At 63.7% G+C, this 17685-nt stretch overlaps 1 protein-coding gene across 1 annotated transcript in view; it reads left to right on the top strand.

The window, feature by feature from the left end:
- LOC138684130 (SH3 and multiple ankyrin repeat domains protein 1-like) overlaps positions 1–17685 on the top strand; it is a gene marked incomplete at its 3' end in the record, with an annotated part of 48454 nt that overhangs the window by 19334 nt on the left and 11435 nt on the right. The window contains 6 exon segments of the mRNA XM_069777850.1: positions 334–411; positions 530–596; positions 1617–1890; positions 3750–3916; positions 6593–6706; positions 7419–7494. Of these exon segments, the coding sequence (XP_069633951.1) occupies positions 334–411; positions 530–596; positions 1617–1890; positions 3750–3916; positions 6593–6706; positions 7419–7494 (776 nt within the window).

Consider the following 17685-nt stretch of genomic DNA (forward strand, 5'->3'; position numbering starts at 1 on the left):
ACATTGGGACATGGGGACATGGGGACATGGGGACATGGGACATGGGATATGGGACATGGGGACATTGGGACATGGGACATGGGGACATGGGGACATGGGACATGGGATATGGGGACATGGGATATGGGGACATGGGACATGGGGACATGGGACATCGGACATTGGGACATGGGATATGGGGAAATGGGGACATGGGGATACAGGGAGATGGGGACACGGGGACAGGGGGAGATGGGGACATGGGACATGGGGACATGGGACATGGAGACACAGGGACGTGGGACATTGGACCATGGGCCACGGGTGGGGGTCCCACGGGCGGTGTCCCCCCAGGAGAGCTGCGCCCGCATCCTGCTGTACCGGGGGGCCAACAAGGAGGTGAAGAACAACAGCGGGCAGACGCCCTTCCAGGTGGGACACGGGGGGGGGACACGGGGGGGTCCCAGGACACGGGACACACGCCACAGGGACCCCCTGAGTGACCGTGTCACCCCCCCCCCCGCCGTGTCACCGTCGTCCCCCCCCCCAGGTTGCTGTCATCGCCGGGAACTTCGAGCTGGGGGAGCTGATCAAAAACCACCGGGACTCGGATGTGGGTGAGTGGGTGCACGGGGGTGGGGGACACTATGGGTGGGGGGGTCATGGGGACACGGGGGTCCTCACCGTTCGGTGCCAGGTGAGCCCCTGGGTTCCTTGGGTGGGGGTCTGGGTGCTTGGGACCTCCTGGGTGGGGGTCTGGGACCCCTTGGGTGGGGGTCTGGGTCCTCTTGGGTGGGAGTCTGGGTGCCTGGGATACCTTGGGTGGGGGTCTAGAACCCCTTAGGTGGGGGTCTGGGTGCCTGGGACCCTTGGGTGGGGGTCTGGGACCCCTTGGGTGGGGGTCTAGAACCCCTTGGGTGGGGGTCTGGGTGCCTGGGACCCCCTGGGGGGGGGTCTGGGGGGTCTGGGTCCCTTGGGTGGGGGTCTGGATGCAGGGTCCCAGGGTGATGAGGGATGCTGGAGACCCCCTGGGTGGGGGTCTGGGACCCCTGGGGTGGGAGTTTGGGACCCCTTGGGTGGGGGTCTGGGTGCCTGGGACCCCTTGGGTGGGGGTCTTGGACCTCTTGGGTGGGGGTCTGGGTGCCTGGGACCCTTGGGTGGGGGTCTGGGACCCCTTGGGTGGGGGTCTGGGTGCCTGGGACCCCCTGGGTGGGGGTCTGGGACCCCTGGGGTGGGAGTTTGGGACCCCTTGGGTGGGGGTCTGGGTGCCTGGGACCCCTTGGGTGGGGGTCTTGGACCTCTTGGGTGGGGGTCTGGGTGCCTGGGACCCTTGGGTGGGGGTCTGGGACCCCTTGGGTGGGGGTCTGGGTGCCTGGGACCCCCTGGGTGGGGGTCTGGGACCCCTGGGGTGGGAGTTTGGGACCCCTTGGGTGGGGGTCTGGGTGCCTGGGACCCCTTGGGTGGGGGTCTTGGACCTCTTGGGTGGGGGTCTGGGTGCCTGGGACCCTTGGGTGGGGGTCTGGGACCCCTTGGGTGACGGTCTGGGTGCCTGGATCCTCTTGGTTATGAAGGATGCTGGGCACCCCTGCACCCACCCACCCACCCAATATTGACCTCCCCCCCCCCCACCCTCCCAGTACCGTTCCAGGAGAGCCCCCAGTTCGCTGGGCGACGGCGGGAAGGGGTGCGGGGGCTCCCCCTGCCCCCCCAGCGCCTGCTGCGCGCCAACAGCGACACGGGGGCCGCCCTCCCCGAATGGGTGCTGAGGGGTCCCCCCGGTGCCCCCCCCGCTCCCCGACCCCCCTCGGGCACCCTCCGTAGCGCCAGCAGCCCTCGGGGGGCTCGCGCCCGTTCCCCCTCCCGCGGCCGGCACCCCGAGGAGCCCCGACGGCAGGCCCGGGGGAGACCCAGGTACTGGGGGGGGGGGGTGTCCCTTGGGTGGGGGTCTGGGTGCTTAGGGTTCTCTGGGAGGAGGTGGGGGGGGGGTGTCAGGGTGCTACGGTCCCCTTGGGGTGGGGGGTCCTGGTGGTTGGGTCTGTTGGGTGAGGAGGGATGCTGGGACCCCCGGGGTGGGGGTCTGGGAGCCTGGGACCCCTTGGGTGGGGGTCTGGGACCCCTTGGGTGGGAGTGTGGGTGCCTGGGACCCCTGGGTGGGGGTCTGGGTGCCTGGGTCCCAGGGTGGGGGTCCTGGTGCCTGGGTCCCAGGGTGATGTGGGATGCTGGGGAGCCTTTGGGTGGGGGTCTGGGACCCCTTGGGTGGGGGTCTGGGTGCCTGGGACCCTTGGGTGGGAGTCGGGGTGCCTGGGACCCTTAGGTGGGAGTCTGGGTGCCCAGGTCCCAGGGTGATGAGGGATGCTGGGGACCCCCTGGGTGGGGGGCTGGGACCCCTTGGGTGGGGGTCTGGGTGCCTGGGACCCCTTGGGTGGGGGTCTGGGAGCCTGGGACCCCTTGGGTGGGGGTCTGGGACCCCTTGGGTGGGAGTGTGGGTGCCTGGGACCCCTGGGTGGGGGTCTGGGTGCCTGGGTCCCAGGGTGGGGGTCCTGGTGCCTGGGTCCCAGGGTGATGTGGGATGCTGGGGAGCCTTTGGGTGGGGGTCTGGGACCCCTTGGGTGGGGGTCTGGGTGCCTGGGACCCTTGGGTGGGAGTCGGGGTGCCTGGGACCCTTAGGTGGGAGTCTGGGTGCCCAGGTCCCAGGGTGATGAGGGATGCTGGGGACCCCCTGGGTGGGGGGCTGGGACCCCTTGGGTGGGGGTCTGGGTGCCTGGGACCCCTTGGGTGGGGGTCTGGGAGCCTGGGACCCCTTGGGTGGGGGTCTGGGACCCCTTGGGTGGGAGTGTGGGTGCCTGGGACCCCTGGGTGGGGGTCTGGGTGCCTGGGTCCCAGGGTGGGGGTCCTGGTGCCTGGGTCCCAGGGTGATGTGGGATGCTGGGGAGCCTTTGGGTGGGGGTCTGGGACCCCTTGGGTGGGGGTCTGGGTGCCTGGGACCCTTGGGTGGGAGTCGGGGTGCCTGGGACCCTTAGGTGGGAGTCTGGGTGCCCAGGTCCCAGGGTGATGAGGGATGCTGGGGACCCCCTGGGTGGGGGGCTGGGACCCCTTGGGTGGGGGTCTGGGTGCCTGGGACCCCTTGGGTGGGGGTCTGGGTGCCTGGGGCCCCCTGGGTGGGGGTCTGGGACCCCTTGGGTGGGGGTCTGGGTGCCTGGGACCCTTGGGTGAGGGTCTGGGTGCAGGGTCTCAGGGTGATGAGGGATGCTGGGGACCCCCTGGGTGGGGGGCTGGGACCCCTTGGGTGGGGGTCTGGGTGCCTGGGACCCCTTGGGTGGGGGTCTGGGTGCCTGGGGCCCCCTGGGTGGGGGTCTGGGACCCCTTGGGTGGGGGTCTGGGTGCCTGGGACCCCTTGGGTGGGGGTCTGGGTGCCTGGGGCCCCCTGGGTGGGGGTCTGGGACCCCTTGGGTGGGGGTCTGGGTGCCTGGGACCCTTGGGTGAGGGTCTGGGTGCAGGGTCTCAGGGTGATGAGGGATGCTGGGGACCCCCTGGGTGGGGGTCTGGGTGCCTGGGACCCCTTGGGTGGGGGTCTGGGTGCCCGGGACCCCCTGGGTGGGAGCCTGGGACCCCCTGGGTGGGGGTCTGGGTGCCCGGGCCCCCTGGCTGGGGGTCTGGGTGCCCAGGTCCTGGGGTGCGGAGGGACGCCAGGGACCCCCCCACCCTTGGGCGCCCTGGTCCCCACGGGTGGTCCCACGGTCGGGGTCCTCCCCGGGCCGTCCCGCCGGCAGCTCCAGCGGCCTGGGCCGGGACGGGGGTGCGGGGGGCACCCTGGGCACCCGGGGGGTGAAGCGCAAACTCTACTCGGCCGTGCCCGGGCGCACGTTCCTGGCGGTGAAGCCCTACCAGGCGCAGGGCGAGGGCGAGCTCTCCCTCAGCAAGGGCGAGCGCATCAAGGGTGGGTGCTCGGGGGGCGCGGGTCCCATCTTTGGGGGGGGGGGCTGGGTGCCCTGGATACCCAGGTCCACTATTTGGGATGGGATTTGGGTGCCCTGGACCCCTGGGTCCATTATTTGGGATGGGTGCTGGGTGCTCCAGATGCCCAGGTCCATTATTTGGGATGGGATTTGGGTGCCCCCCACACCTGGGTCCATTATTTGGGATGGGATTTGGGTGCCCCCCACACCTGGGTCCATTATTTGGGATGGGTGCTGGGTGCCCTGTACCCCTGGGTCCATTATTTGGGATGGGATTTGGGTGCTCCAGACCCCTGGGTCCTTTATTTGGGAGGGGTGCTGGGTGCCCCGACACCTGGGTCCGTTATTTAGGGTGGGATTTGGGTGCCCCAGACCCCTGGGTCCATTATTTGGGATGGGATTTGGGTGCCCTGGATACCCAGGTCCATTATTTGGGATGGGATTTGGGTGCTCCAGACCCCTGGGTCCACTATTTGGGATGGGATTTGGGTGCTCCAGACCCCTGGGTCCATTATTTGGGATGGGTGGTGGGTGCCCTGGACCCCTGGGTCCATTATTTGGGATGGGATTTGGGTGCTCCAGACCCCTGGGTCCATATTTTGGAAGGGGTGCTGGGTGCCCTTGGACCCCTGGGTCCATTATTTGGGATGGGATTTGGGTGCCCCCCACACCTGGGTCCGTTATTTGGGATGGGTGCTGGGTGCTCCAGATGCCCAGGTCCATTATTTGGGATGGGATTTGGGTGCCCCCCACACCTGGGTCCATTATTTGGGATGGGATTTGGGTGCCCCCCACACCTGGGTCCATTATTTGGGATGGGTGGTGGGTGCCCTGGACCCCTGGGTCCATTATTTGGGATGGGATTTGGGTGCCCTGGATACCCAGGTCCATTATTTGGGATGGGATTTGGGTGCTCCAGACCCCTGGGTCCTTTATTTGGGAGGGGTGCTGGGTGCCCCGACACCTGGGTCCGTTATTTAGGGTGGGATTTGGGTGCCCCAGACCCCTGGGTCCATTATTTGGGATGGGATTTGGGTGCCCTGGATACCCAGGTCCATTATTTGGGATGGGATTTGGGTGCTCCAGACCCCTGGGTCCACTATTTGGGATGGGATTTGGGTGCTCCAGACCCCTGGGTCCATTATTTGGGATGGGTGCTGGGTGCCCTGGATACCCAGGTCCATTATTTGGGATGGGATTTGGGTGCTCCAGACCCCTGGGTCCACTATTTGGGATGGGATTTGGGTGCCCTGGACCCCTGGGTCCACTATTTGGGATGGGATTTGGGTGCTCCAGACCCCTGGGTCCATTATTTGGGATGGGTGGTGGGTGCCCTGGACCCCTGGGTCCGTTATTTGGGATGGGTGCTGGGTGCCCTGGATACCCAGGTCCATTATTTGGGATGGGATTTGGGTGCTCCAGACCCCTGGGTCCATATTTTGGAAGGGGTGCTGGGTGCCCTTGGACCCCTGGGTCCATTATTTGGGATGGGTGGTGGGTGCCCTGGACCCCTGGGTCCGTTATTTGGGATGGGTGCTGGGTGCCCTGGATACCCAGGTCCATTATTTGGGATGGGATTTGGGTGCTCCAGACCCCTGGGTCCACTATTTGGGATGGGATTTGGGTGCCCTGGACCCCTGGGTCCATTATTTGGGATGGGATTTGGGTGCCCTGGACCCCTGGGTCCGTTATTTGGGATGGGTGGTGGGTGCCCTGGATACCCAGGTCCATTATTTGGGATGGGACTTGGGTGCTCCAGACCCCTGGATCCATATTTTGGAAGGGGTGCTGGGTGCCCTTGGACCCCTGGGTCCATTATTTGGGATGGGATTTGGGTGCCCCCCACACCTGGGTCTGTTATTTGGGATGGGTGGTGGGTGCTCCAGATGCCCAGGTCCATTATTTGGGATGGGATTTGGGTGCTCCAGACCCCTGGGTCCATATTTTGGAAGGGGTGCTGGGTGCCCTTGGACCCCTGGGTCCATTATTTGGGATGGGTGGTGGGTGCCCTGGACCCCTGGGTCCGTTATTTGGGATGGGTGGTGGGTGCCCTGGATACCCAGGTCCATTATTTGGGATGGGACTTGGGTGCTCCAGACCCCTGGGTCCATTATTTGGGAGGGGTGCTGGGTGCCCTGGACCCCTGGGTCCGTTATTTGGGATGGGATTTGGGTGCCCTGGATGCCCAGGTCCATTATTTGGGATGGGACGTGGGTGCTCCAGACCCCTGGGTCCACTATTTGGGATGGGATTTGGGTGCTCCAGACCCCTGGGTCCCTTTTTAGGGTGGGATTTGGGTGCCCTGGACCTCTCGGTCCATTATTTAGGGTGGGATTTGGGTGCCCCAGACCCCTGGGTCCACTATTTGGGATGGGTGCTGGGTGCCCCTGACCCCTGGGTCCCTTTTTGGGATGGGATTTGGGTGCCCCGGACCCCTGGGCCCACTTTTTGGGGGGCTGTGGGGCTCACCATGGGGCAGACCATGGGGCAGAGCCCCCTCCCCAAATTTCCCCATCAGTTCCCAGGAAGGTGGGGGGGACACCACAGGAGGGCTCGGTCGGGGGGTGGGGGGGGCGACTCTCGGGGCGGCCGTGGGTCGCGCCGTGGGTCACGCCGTGGGTCAGGACCCCCCCCCACCCGCGCCCCACTGCCCGCAGTGCTGAGCGTGGGCGAGGGGGGGTTCTGGGAGGGCCAAGCCCGTGGCCGCGTCGGCTGGTTCCCCTCCGAGTGCGTCGAGGAGGTGCCCGCCCGGACCCCCGAAGGCAAGACAGGTACGAGGGGGGGGACCCCCACCCTGCCCCACACCTGCCCCCCAAGTGGGACCCCCAAGTGGGACCCGGAACCTGGGAGGGGGGGGGCAAAAAGTGGACCCAACGCAATGGGACCCCTCAAGAAGGAGTCCTGAATGGGACCCCTAAGTGGGACCCCCCCCAACCTGCCCCACACCTGCCCCCCAAGTGGGACCCCCAAGTGGGACCCATAACCTGGGGGGGGGGCAAAAAGTGGACCCAACGCAATGGGACCCCTCAAGAAGGAGTCCTGAATGGGACCCCTAAGTGGGACCCCCCCCCAACCTGCTCCACACCTGCCCCCCAAGTGGGACCCCCAAGTGGGACCCATAAATTGAGGGGGGGGCAAAAAATTGGACCCAACCCAATGGGACCCCTCAAGGAGGAGTCCTAAATGGGACCCCTAAATGGGACCCCCCCCCCAAAATATGGACCCCCCCCCCAACCTGCCCCCCCCCCCAGACCCCTAAGTGGGACCCAAAACCTGTGGGGAGCCCCCCCCCCAAATGGGACCCCCAACCTGAACCCCTAAATGCCCCCCCCCCCCCAACCTGGACCCCTAAGTTGCACCCACAATGGGGTGGGGGGGGGACGGGGGACACCCCCCAAATCCGGCCCCAAAACTTGGGTGGGGGGGGGTCCCCCAGAGTGGGTGCCCCCCCCCAAAGCCCCCCCCCCACGTGGGTGCCCCCAGAGAGCCGCAGCGACAAGGCCAAGCGTCTCTTCCGCCATTACACCGTCGGCTCCTACGACAGCTTCGACGCCCCCAGGTGAGACCCCCCCCCGCACCCCAAACCCCCCCCCACCCCAAAACCCCCCCCGCACCCCAACCCCCCCCCCAACCCCCCCCAGGAGCACCCCAAGACCACCCATCCATGAGGACCCCAAAACCTACTGGACACCCCCCCCCCCAAGCCCCCCCAAAATGCCCCCAAGAGCCCCCCCAAAATCCTCAGGGCCCCCCCCAATCTCCCCAGGACCCCCCCAAAATCCTCAGCCCCCCCCCGATCCCCCTTAAATCCCCCCTAAATCCTCAGGCCCCCCAAAATGCCCCCAAGACCCCCCCAAATATCCTCAGGCCCCCCCAAATCCCCCCCAAATGCCCCCAAGAATCCCCCCCCAAATCCTCAGGCCCCCCAAAATGCCCCCAAAATGACCCCAAGACCCCCCCAAAATCCTCAGACCCCCCCAAATCCCCCCCAAATGCCCCCAAGACCCCCCCAAAATCCTCAGGCCCCCCCAAATGCCCCCAAGACCCCCCAAAATCCTCAGGCCCCCCCCAAATCTCCCCAAATCCCCCCAAGACCCCCCCCAAATCTTCAGCCCCCCCCCAAATGCCACCAAGACCCCCCCAAAATCCTCAGGCCCCTCCTAGATCCCCCCCAAATCCCCCCAAGACCCCCCAAAAATCCTCACCCCCCCCCAATCCTCCCAAAATGCCCCCAAGACCCCCCCCCAAAATCCTCAGGGCCCCCCATATCCCCCTCAAAATGACCCCGAGACCCCCCCCAAATCCTCAGGCCCTCCAGATCCCCCCCCAGATCCCCCCTAAATCCCCCCCCCAAAATCCTCAGGCCCCCCAAAATGCCCCCAAAGCCCCCCCCCAAATCCTCAGCTCCCCCAAATCCCCCCCAAATGCCCCCAAGACCCCCCCGAAATCCTCAGCCCCCCCCCAATCCTCCCTAAATCCCCCATAAATCACCCCCAAAATCCTCAGGCCCCCCAAAATGCCCCCAAGACCCCTCCCCAAAATCTACAGTCCCCCCCCAAATCCCCCCCAAATCCCCCCCCCAAAATCCTCAGGCCCCCCCCAAATCCCCCCCAAATGCCCCCAAGACCCCCCAAATCCCCCCAAGACCCCCCCCCAAAATCCTCAGGCCCGCCCCAAGTCCCCCCAAATCCCCCCAAGACCCCCCAAAAAATACAGTCCCCCCCCAAATCCCCCCAAAATCCCCCCCCCCAAATCCTCAGGCCCCCCCCAAATCCCCCCAAATCCCCCCCCCAAATCCTCAGGCCCGCCCCAAATCCCCCCCAAATGCCCCCAAGACCCCCCAAAAAATACAGTCCCCCCCCAAATCCCCCCAAGACCCCCCCCCAAATCCTCAGGCCCCCCCAAATCCCCCCCAAATGCCCCCAAGACCCCCCAAATCCCCCCAAAATCCCCCCAAGACCCCCCAAAATCTACAGGCCCCCCCAAATCCCCCCAAATGCCCCCAAGACCCCCCCCAAAATCTACAGTCCCCCCCCAAATCCCCCCCAAATCCCCCCCCCAAAATCCTCAGGCCCCCCCAAATCCCCCCCAAATCCCCCCCCACAAAATCCTCAGGCCCCCCCCAAATCCCCCCCAAATGCCCCCAAGACCCCCCAAATCCCCCCAAGACCCCCCCCAAAAACTACAGGCCCCCCCAAATCCCCCCAAATGCCCCCAAGACCCCCCCCAAATCTACAGTCCCCCCCAAATCCCCCCAAAATCCCCCCCCAAATCTACAGTCCCCCCCCAAATCCCCCCCAAATCCCCCCCCAAATCCTCAGGCCCGTCCCAAATCCCCCCCAAATGCCCCCAAGACCCCCCCCAAAATGTACAGTCCCCCCCCAAATCCCCCCCAAATCCCCCCCCAAAATCCTCAGGCCCCCCCCAAATCCCCCCCAAATGCCCCCAAGACCCCCCAAATCCCCCAAGACCCCCCCCAAAAACTACAGGCCCCCCCCAAATCCCCCCTAAATGCCCCCAAGACCCCCTAAAAATGTACAGCCGCCCCCAAATCCCCCCAAATGCCCCCAAGACCCCCCCCAAAATGTACAGTCCCCCCCCAAATCCCCCCCAAATCCCCCCCCCAAAATCCTCAGGCCCCCCCCAAATCCCCCCCAAATGCCCCCAAGACCCCCCAAATCCCCCCAAGACCCCCCCCAAAAAACTACAGGCCCCCCCCAAATCCCCCCTAAATGCCCCCAAGACCCCCTAAAAATGTACAGCCGCCCCCAAATCCCCCCAAATGCCCCCAAGACCCCCCCCAAAATCTACAGTCCCCCCCCAAATCCCCCCCAAATCCCCCCCCCAAAATCCTCAGGCCCCCCCAAATCCCCCCCAAATCCCCCCCCCAAAATCCTCAGGCCCCCCCCAAATCCCCCCCAAATGCCCCCAAGACCCCCCAAAATCTACAGTCCCCCCCCAAATCCCCCCCCCAAATCCTCAGGCCCCCCCAAATCCCCCCCAAATGCCCCCAAGACCCCCCAAATCCCCCCAAGACCCCCCCCAAAATCCTCAGGCCCCCCCAAATCCCCCCAAATGCCCCCAAGACCCCCCCAAAATGTACAGTCCCCCCCCAAATCCCCCCCCCCAAATCCTCAGGCCCCCCCCAAATCCCCCCCAAATGCCCCCAAGACCCCCCAAAAAATACAGTCCCCCCCAAATCCCCCCAAGACCCCCCCCCAAAATCCTCAGGCCCCCCCAAATCCCCCCCAAATGCCCCCAAGACCCCCCCCAAATGTACAGTCCCCCCCCCCAAATCCCCCCCCAAAATCCTCAGGCCCCCCCAAAGTCCCCCCAACCCCCCTAAATCCCCCCTCCCCCCCCAGCTATGGGGGGAGGGGCCCCCCCAGGACCTGGCCCGGTTCAGCCCGTCCTTGCACACGCGTGTGCGTGTCCCCCCCCCCCCCCCCATGTGTTCCCCCCCCCCCCCGACCCACTTTAGCGGCTTCGGGGCGCGGCGACGGCTTCGGGGTGCTGGGGGGGCCGGGGGCACCCATGGGTGCTGTGGGACCCCCCCCGGCTGGTGCCATGGGGCCGGAGGAGGTGGGGTGAGTCGGGGCTGGGGGGGGGGGGGGGGATAGTTGGGGGGCTGGGGTCGTCTGTGGGGCAGATGTGGGTCTCAGGGAATCTATGGGGCAGGTGCTTGTGGGGTGTTATGGGGCTGGGAGAGGGTCTGTGGGGCTGGGGGAGTGACTATGGGGCAGTTGTGGGGCTGAGGAAGGGTCTATGGGGCAGTTGTGGGGCTGGGGGAGTGACTATGGGGCAGTTGTGGGGCTGGGAGGATCTATAGGGCAGTTGTGGGGCTGGGAGAGGTGTCTATGGGGCAGTTGTGGGGCTGAGGAAGGGTCTATGGGGCAGTTGTGGGGCTGGGGGAAGGGTCTATGGGGCAGTTATGGGGCTGGGAGAGGTGTCTATGGGGCAGTTGTGGGGCTGAGGAAGGGTCTATGGGGCAGTTGTGGGGCTGGGGGAAGGGTCTATGGGGCAGTTATGGGGTTGGCAGGATCTATGGGGCAGGTGCTTGTGGGGTATTATGGGGCTGAGGGCAGTTATGGGGCTGGGGAGGCGTCTATGGGGCAGTTGTGGGGCTTGGGGAAGAGCCTATGGGGCAGTTGTGGGGCTGGGAGGATCTACGGGGCAGGTGCTTGTGGGGTATTATGGGGCTGAGGGCAGTTATGGGGCTGGGGGAGTCTATGGGGCAGTTGCTTGTGGGGCAGTTATGGGGCTTGGGGCATCTATGGGGCAGTTATTTGTGGGGCAGCTGTGGGGCTGGGAGCTTTATGGGGCACTTGCTTGTGGGGTGTTATGGGGCTGAGGGCAGTTATGGGGCTGGGGAGATGTTCGTGGGGCAGTTATGGGGCTGGGGGCATCTGTGGGGCAGTTGCTTGTGGGGCAGTTATGGGGCTGGGGAGTCTATAGGGCAGTTGCTTGTGGGGCAGTTATGGGGCTTGGGGCATCTGTGGGGCAGTTGTTTGTAGGGCAGTTGTGGGGCTGGGGCAGTTGTGGGGCTGGGGAATCTATAGGGCAGTTGCTTGTAGGGCAGTTATGGGGCTGGAGGATCTATGGGGCAGTTGCTTGTGGGGCAGATGTAGGACTCAGGGAATCTATGGGGCAGTTGCTTGTGGGGCAGTTGTGGGTCTGGGGGGGTTTATGGGGCAGTTAGTTGTGGGGCTGGGGGGTGATTGGCTGGCTGTGGGGCAGTTGGGTTATGGGGCAATTGGGCCTGGGGGAGGATCTATGGGGCAGCAGCTTGTGGGGCAGCTGTGGGGCTGGGGGAGGCAGTTGTGGGGCTGGGGTGCTGTAGGGCAGTTGGTTGTGGGGCAGCTGTGGGGCTGGGGGGGGGCAGCTTAGGGGGGTTATGGGGCAACTGGGCTATGGGGCAGCCAGGCTGGGAGATCTATGGGGCAGTTAGTTGTGGGGCTGGGGGCAGTTAGGGGGCTTATGGGGCGATCACTTATGGGGCAGTTGGGGGTCTGTGGGGCACTTGTGGGGCAGCTGGGCTCCTCGTGCGAGACGTGCGAGCGGGGCAGCGTGTGCCGTGCGTGAGTAAGCGTGTGCGCGTGCCCCACACGCGTGTGCCGCCCCGCGTCCCCCGTGCAGAGGTGTGCCGGCCCTCGTGCAACCCCCGCCCCGCGAGTCCTCGTGCAAACCCTCGTGCAAATGCGTGCGCAAACCCTTGTGGTGCCCCGTCGTGCAACCCCTCGTGCGAGTGCGCGTGCAAACTCTTGTGATCCTCTGCGAGTCCTCGTGCAAACGCGTGTGCAAAGCCATGCGATCCTGCGAGTCCTCGTGCAAATGCGTGTGCAAAGCCATGCGATCCTGTGAGTTCTCGTGCAAACCCTCGTGCGAGCCCTCGTGCGAGCCGCCTCCCCCCCCGGGGTGCTTTGGGGGGTCCCCAGACTGGTTTGGGGGTCCCACGGGTGCTGTACTGGTGGTTCTGCTATACTGGGTGCCGTACTGGTGCCGTACTGGTGCCATACTGGTGCCGTACTGGTGGTTCTGCTATACTGGGTGCCGTACTGGTGCCGTACTGGTCCTGTACTGGTGCTGTACTGGTGGTTCTGCTATACTGGGTGCCGTACTGGTGCCGTACTGGTGCTGTACTGGTGCCGTACTGGTGGTTCTGCTATACTGGGTGCCGTACTGGTGCCGTACTGGTCCTGTACTGGTGCTGTACTGGTGGTTCTGCTATACTGGGTGCCGTACTGGTGCCGTACTGGTGCCATACTGGTGCCGTACTGGTGGTTCTGCTATACTGGGTGCCGTACTGGTGCCGTACTGGTCCTGTACTGGTGCTGTACTGGTGGTTCTGCTATACTGGGTGCCGTACTGGTGCCGTACTGGTGCTGTACTGGTGCCGTACTGGTGGTTCTGCTATACTGGGTGCCGTACTGGTGCCGTACTGGTCCTGTACTGGTGCTGTACTGGTGGTTCTGCTATACTGGGTGCCGTACTGGTGCCGTACTGGTGCTGTACTGGTGCTGTACTGGTGGTTCTGCTATACTGGGTGCCGTACTGGTGCCGTACTGGTGCTGTACTGGTGCTGTACTGGTGGTTCTGCTATACTGGGTGCTGTACTGGGTGTCGGTGCTGGTGCTGTACTGGTGCCAGTGCCATACTGGGTGCCGGAGCTGTACTGGTGCTGTACTGGATGCTGTACTGGTGCTATACTGGGTGCCGTACTGGTGTTGATGCTATACCGGGTGCTGTACTGGTGCCATACTGGTGCTGTACTGGTGTTGATGCTGTGCTGGTGCTATACTGGTGCTGTACTAGGAGTTGTGCTGGTGCTGTACTGGGAGCTGTACTGGTGCTGTACTGGTGCCGTAGCAGATGGTGCTGTTGTACTGGTGCTATGCTGGGTGCCGTACTGGTGCTGTACTGGGAGTTTTGCTGGTGCTGTACTGGTGTTGATGCTATACTGGGTGCTGTACTGGCGGTGTACTGGTGCTGGATTGGTGCTGGACTGGGTATTGTGCTGGAACTGTACTGGTGCCATGCTGGAGCTGTACTAGTGCTTTACTGGTGCTGGACTGGGAATTGTGCTGGTGCTGTACTGGGTGCTGGTGGTGTACTGGTGCTGCACTGGGAGTTGTGCTGGTGCTGTACTGGTGCTGTACTGGGAGCTGTGCTGGTGCTGGTTTTTTGCTGTACTGGAGCTGTATTGGTGCTGTGCTGGCACTGTACTGGTGCTGCACTGGGAGCTGTACTGGTGCTGTAGCGGATGCTGGTGCTGTGCTTGTGCCGTACTGGGAGCTGTACTGGTGCTGTACTGGTGCTGTACTGGTGCTGTAGCGGATGCTGGTGCTGTGCTTGTGCTGTACTGGTGCTGTACTGGGAGCTGTGCTGATGCTGTACTGGTGCTGTACTGGATGCTGGTGCTGTGCTGGTGCTGTACTGGATGCTGTAGCAGATACTGGTGCTGTACTGGGAGCTGTACTGGTGCTGTACTGGATGCTGGTGCTGTGCTGGTGCTGTACTGGTGCTGTACTGGGAGCTGTGCTGGTGCTGTACTGGTGCCGTAGCAGATGCTGGTGCTGTACTGGTGCTGTACTGGGAGCTGTGCTGATGCTGTACTGGTGCTGTACTGGATGCTGGTGCCGTGCTGGTGCTGTACTGGTGCTGTACTGGGAGCTGTGCTGATGCTGTACTGGTGCTGTAGCAGATGCTGGTGCTGTACTGGTGCTGTACTGGTGCTGTACTGGGAGCTGTACTGGAGCTGTACTGGTGCTGTAGAGGATGCTGGTGCTGTACTGGGAGCTGTACTGGTGCTGTAGAGGATGCTGGTGCTGTACTGGTGCTGTACTGGGAGCTGTGCTGATGCTGTACTGGTGCTGTAGAGGCTGCTGGTGCTGTACTGGTGCTGTACTGGGAGCTGTGCTGATGCTGTACTGGTGCTGTAGCAGATGCTGGTGCTGTACTGGTGCTGTACTGGTGCTGTAGCAGATGCTGGTGCTGTACTGGTGCTGTACTGGGAGCTGTGCTGATGCTGTACTGGTGCTGTACTGGTGCTGTACTGGGAGCTGTGCTGATGCTGTACTGGTGCTGTACTGGTGCTGTACTGGGAGCTGTGCTGATGCTGTGCTGGTGCTGTACTGGTGCTGTAGCAGATGCTGGTGCCGTGCTGGTGCTGTACTGGGAGCTGTGCTGGTGCTGTACTGGTGCTGTGCTGATGCTGTAGCGGATGCTGGTGCTGCGCTTGTGCCGTACTGGTGCCGTACTGGCGCCGTACTGGTGCCGTAGCGGCTGCCGGTGCCGTGCTGGCGCCGTACTGGTGCCGTAGCGGCCGCTGGCGCCGTACTGGGAGCCGTACTGGCGCGTACTGGTGGCTGGCGCTGGTGCTGTGCCGTCACCGGAGCCGCCGCTGCCGCACCCGCCGCTACCGGAACCGGTAACGGAACCGGCACCGGAACCGCCACCGGAACCAGCGCCGTCCCAGTTGCCCTACTGGTCGCCCTACTGGTCGCCGTCACCGCCGCCGTACCGGTTGCCGTCACCGCCGCCGTCCCAGTTGCCGGACTGGTCGCCGTCCCAGTTGCCGGACTGGTCGCCGTACCGGTTGCCGTCACCGCCGCCGTCCCGGTTGCCGGATCCGTCGCCGTCCCAGTTGCCGGACCAGTTGCCGTACTGGTTTCCACAACCGCCGCCGTCCCAGTTGCCATCCCAGTTGCCGGAACCGCCGTCCCAGTTGCCGTCCCAGTTGCCGTCCCAGTTGCCGTCCGGTTGCCGTACCGGTTGCCGTAACCGCCGTCCCAGTTGCCGGAGCCGCCGTCACCGTCGCCGTCCCAGTTTACCGTCCCAGCCAGCACCAGTTTAGCATCCCCGCCGCACCAGTTTACCGAAAACGCCGCACCAGTTTACCATCACCGCCGCACCAGTAACCGAAACCGCCGCACCAGTAACCGAAACCGCCGGACCAGGCCGTATCCCTCTCCCCAAACTGGGATTCCCGTCCCCATCCCAGTCCCCCAAACTGGGATTCCCCCCCCCCCCCCCCTTTTTTCCCAGTCCATCCCAGTTCCGTTTCCCGGTTCCGGCGTCTTTTCCCGCTTCCTTCCTCCTTCCCGCCGACATTTCCCGCTCCCCCCGGCCCTTTTCCTCGTTAATGTCGTTAATTCCCCATCCCAGTCCGGAACTGGCCCCGCTAGGCCAAAACCAGTACCGGCGCCGTAACCCAACCCCCCAAACCAGTTAGAAAAAAAAAAAAAGGGCAAAAAAGGATTTTTTTTTCTCTATTTTTTTACATTTTTTTTTCATTTTTTCCTTTATTTTTTCCTTTTTTATTATTTTTTCCTTTTTATTTTCCCCTTCTTTTTATTATTTCCTTTTTTTATTTTCCCTTTTTTTAAATTTTTCCCTTTCTTATTTTCCCCTTCTTTTTATTATTTCCTTTTTTTTATTTTCCCTTTTTTTTAATTTTTCCCTTTCTTATTTTTCCCTTCTTTTTATTTTTCCCTTTTTATTTTCCCCTTTTTTTATTTTCCCCTTTTTTATTTCCCCCTTTTATTTCCCCTTTTTTATTTTCCCCTTTTTTATTTTCCCCTTTTTTACTTTCCCCTTTTTTATTCCCCCTTTTTTTATTCCCCCTTTTTTTATTCCCCCTTTTTCTTATTTTCCCTTTTTTTTTCATTTTCCCCTTTTTAATCCCCCCCCCCCTTTTTTTTTTTCTCCATTTTTCCCTTTTTTTTTCCATATTTCCCTTTTTTCCGGGGGGGGGGAAGGCAATTTTCCCGGTGTCGTTCCCGGGTCGGGGGGGGGTTCGCCGGAATTCCGGCCATGCGGCCGAGCCCCCCCGAAATTCCATGGCGGGTTGGGGGCCCCCCCCCCCCTCCCCTGCCCCCCCCCTCTCCTCCAGTTGGCCCCTCCTGGGCCCCCCCCGCCGCAGCGTCTGGTACATCTACAGGTACTGGGGGGGGGATTTTTGGGTTGATTTGGGGGGATTTTGGGTTTTTGGGGGGATTTTGGGTTTTTTTTTTGGGGGGGGGCACCCTGGGTCGCGTGTGTTGTCGTGTCCCCCCCCCATGTCCCCGCACCCCCCCCCACTGTGGGGTGTGTGTCCCCCCCCCCCAGTTTGTCACTATTGTTTCCCAGTTGCTCCCAGTGCTCCCAGTGGGATGGGGATGGGGGGGGCGCACACGTGTGTGCGACGCGTGTGGGGATACTGGGGGGGACACGCGTGTGCGTGGGGACATGGGGGGGGACACGCGTGGGACACGTGGGGGGACGTGGGGCACGTGCGTGGGGACATGGGGGACACACGTGGGACACGTGTGGGACACGTGGGGGGACGTGGGGCACGTGCATGGGGACACGCGTGGGACACGTGTGGGGGCGTGTGGGACGTGTGGGGACACGCGTGGGGACAAGCTTGGGACATGCGTGGGGACACGTGTGGGACACGCGTGGGGGCACGTGTGGGACGTGTGGGGACACGCGTGGGGACAAGCTTGGGACATGCCTGGGGACACGTGTGGGGACACGCGTGGGGGCACGTGTGGGACATGTGGGGGACGCGGGGCACGTGCGTGGGGACACGTGTGGGGACACGCATGGGGACACGTGTGGGGCGTGGGGAGGGACATGGGGCACGCGCATGGGGACACGCGTAAGAACACGTGTGGGACACGCGTGGGGACAGGGACGGGGACACACGTGGGGACACGTGTGGGGAGGGGGCTGCATGTGGGGACACGGGGATGGGGACACGCGTGGTGACACGTGTGGAGATGGGGCTGCACGTGGGGACATGGAGATGGGGACAGGGACACGTGTGGGGACACGCGTGGGGACACACGTGGGGACACGTGTGGGGACGGGGCTGTGCGTGGGGGCACCGGGATGGGGACAGGGACACGTGTGGGGACACGGGGACACGCGTGGGGACGCGTGTTCGGACAGGGCTGTGCCTGGGGACGCTGGGATGGGGACGGGGACATGCGTGGGGACACGTGTGGGGATGGGGCTGCGCGTGGGCACACGTGTGGGGACACGTGTGGGGCACAGGGAGACACGTAGGGACACGTGTGGGGGCTCAGGGACGTGTGGGGGCACGTGTGGGGACACAGGGACGTGCGGGGGCACCAGGACACGCGTGGGGACACGTGTGTGGGCACAGGGACATGTGTGGGGGCACGGGGACACACGTGGGGACACGCGTGGGACATGCCTGGTGACACCGGGGGGGGGCTGTCACACGTGTGGCCTCCTGCTCCCC

The sequence above is a fragment of the Haliaeetus albicilla genome, unplaced genomic scaffold (genome assembly GCF_947461875.1).
Source record: "Haliaeetus albicilla unplaced genomic scaffold, bHalAlb1.1 scaffold_184, whole genome shotgun sequence".
NCBI lineage: Eukaryota > Metazoa > Chordata > Aves > Accipitriformes > Accipitridae > Haliaeetus > Haliaeetus albicilla.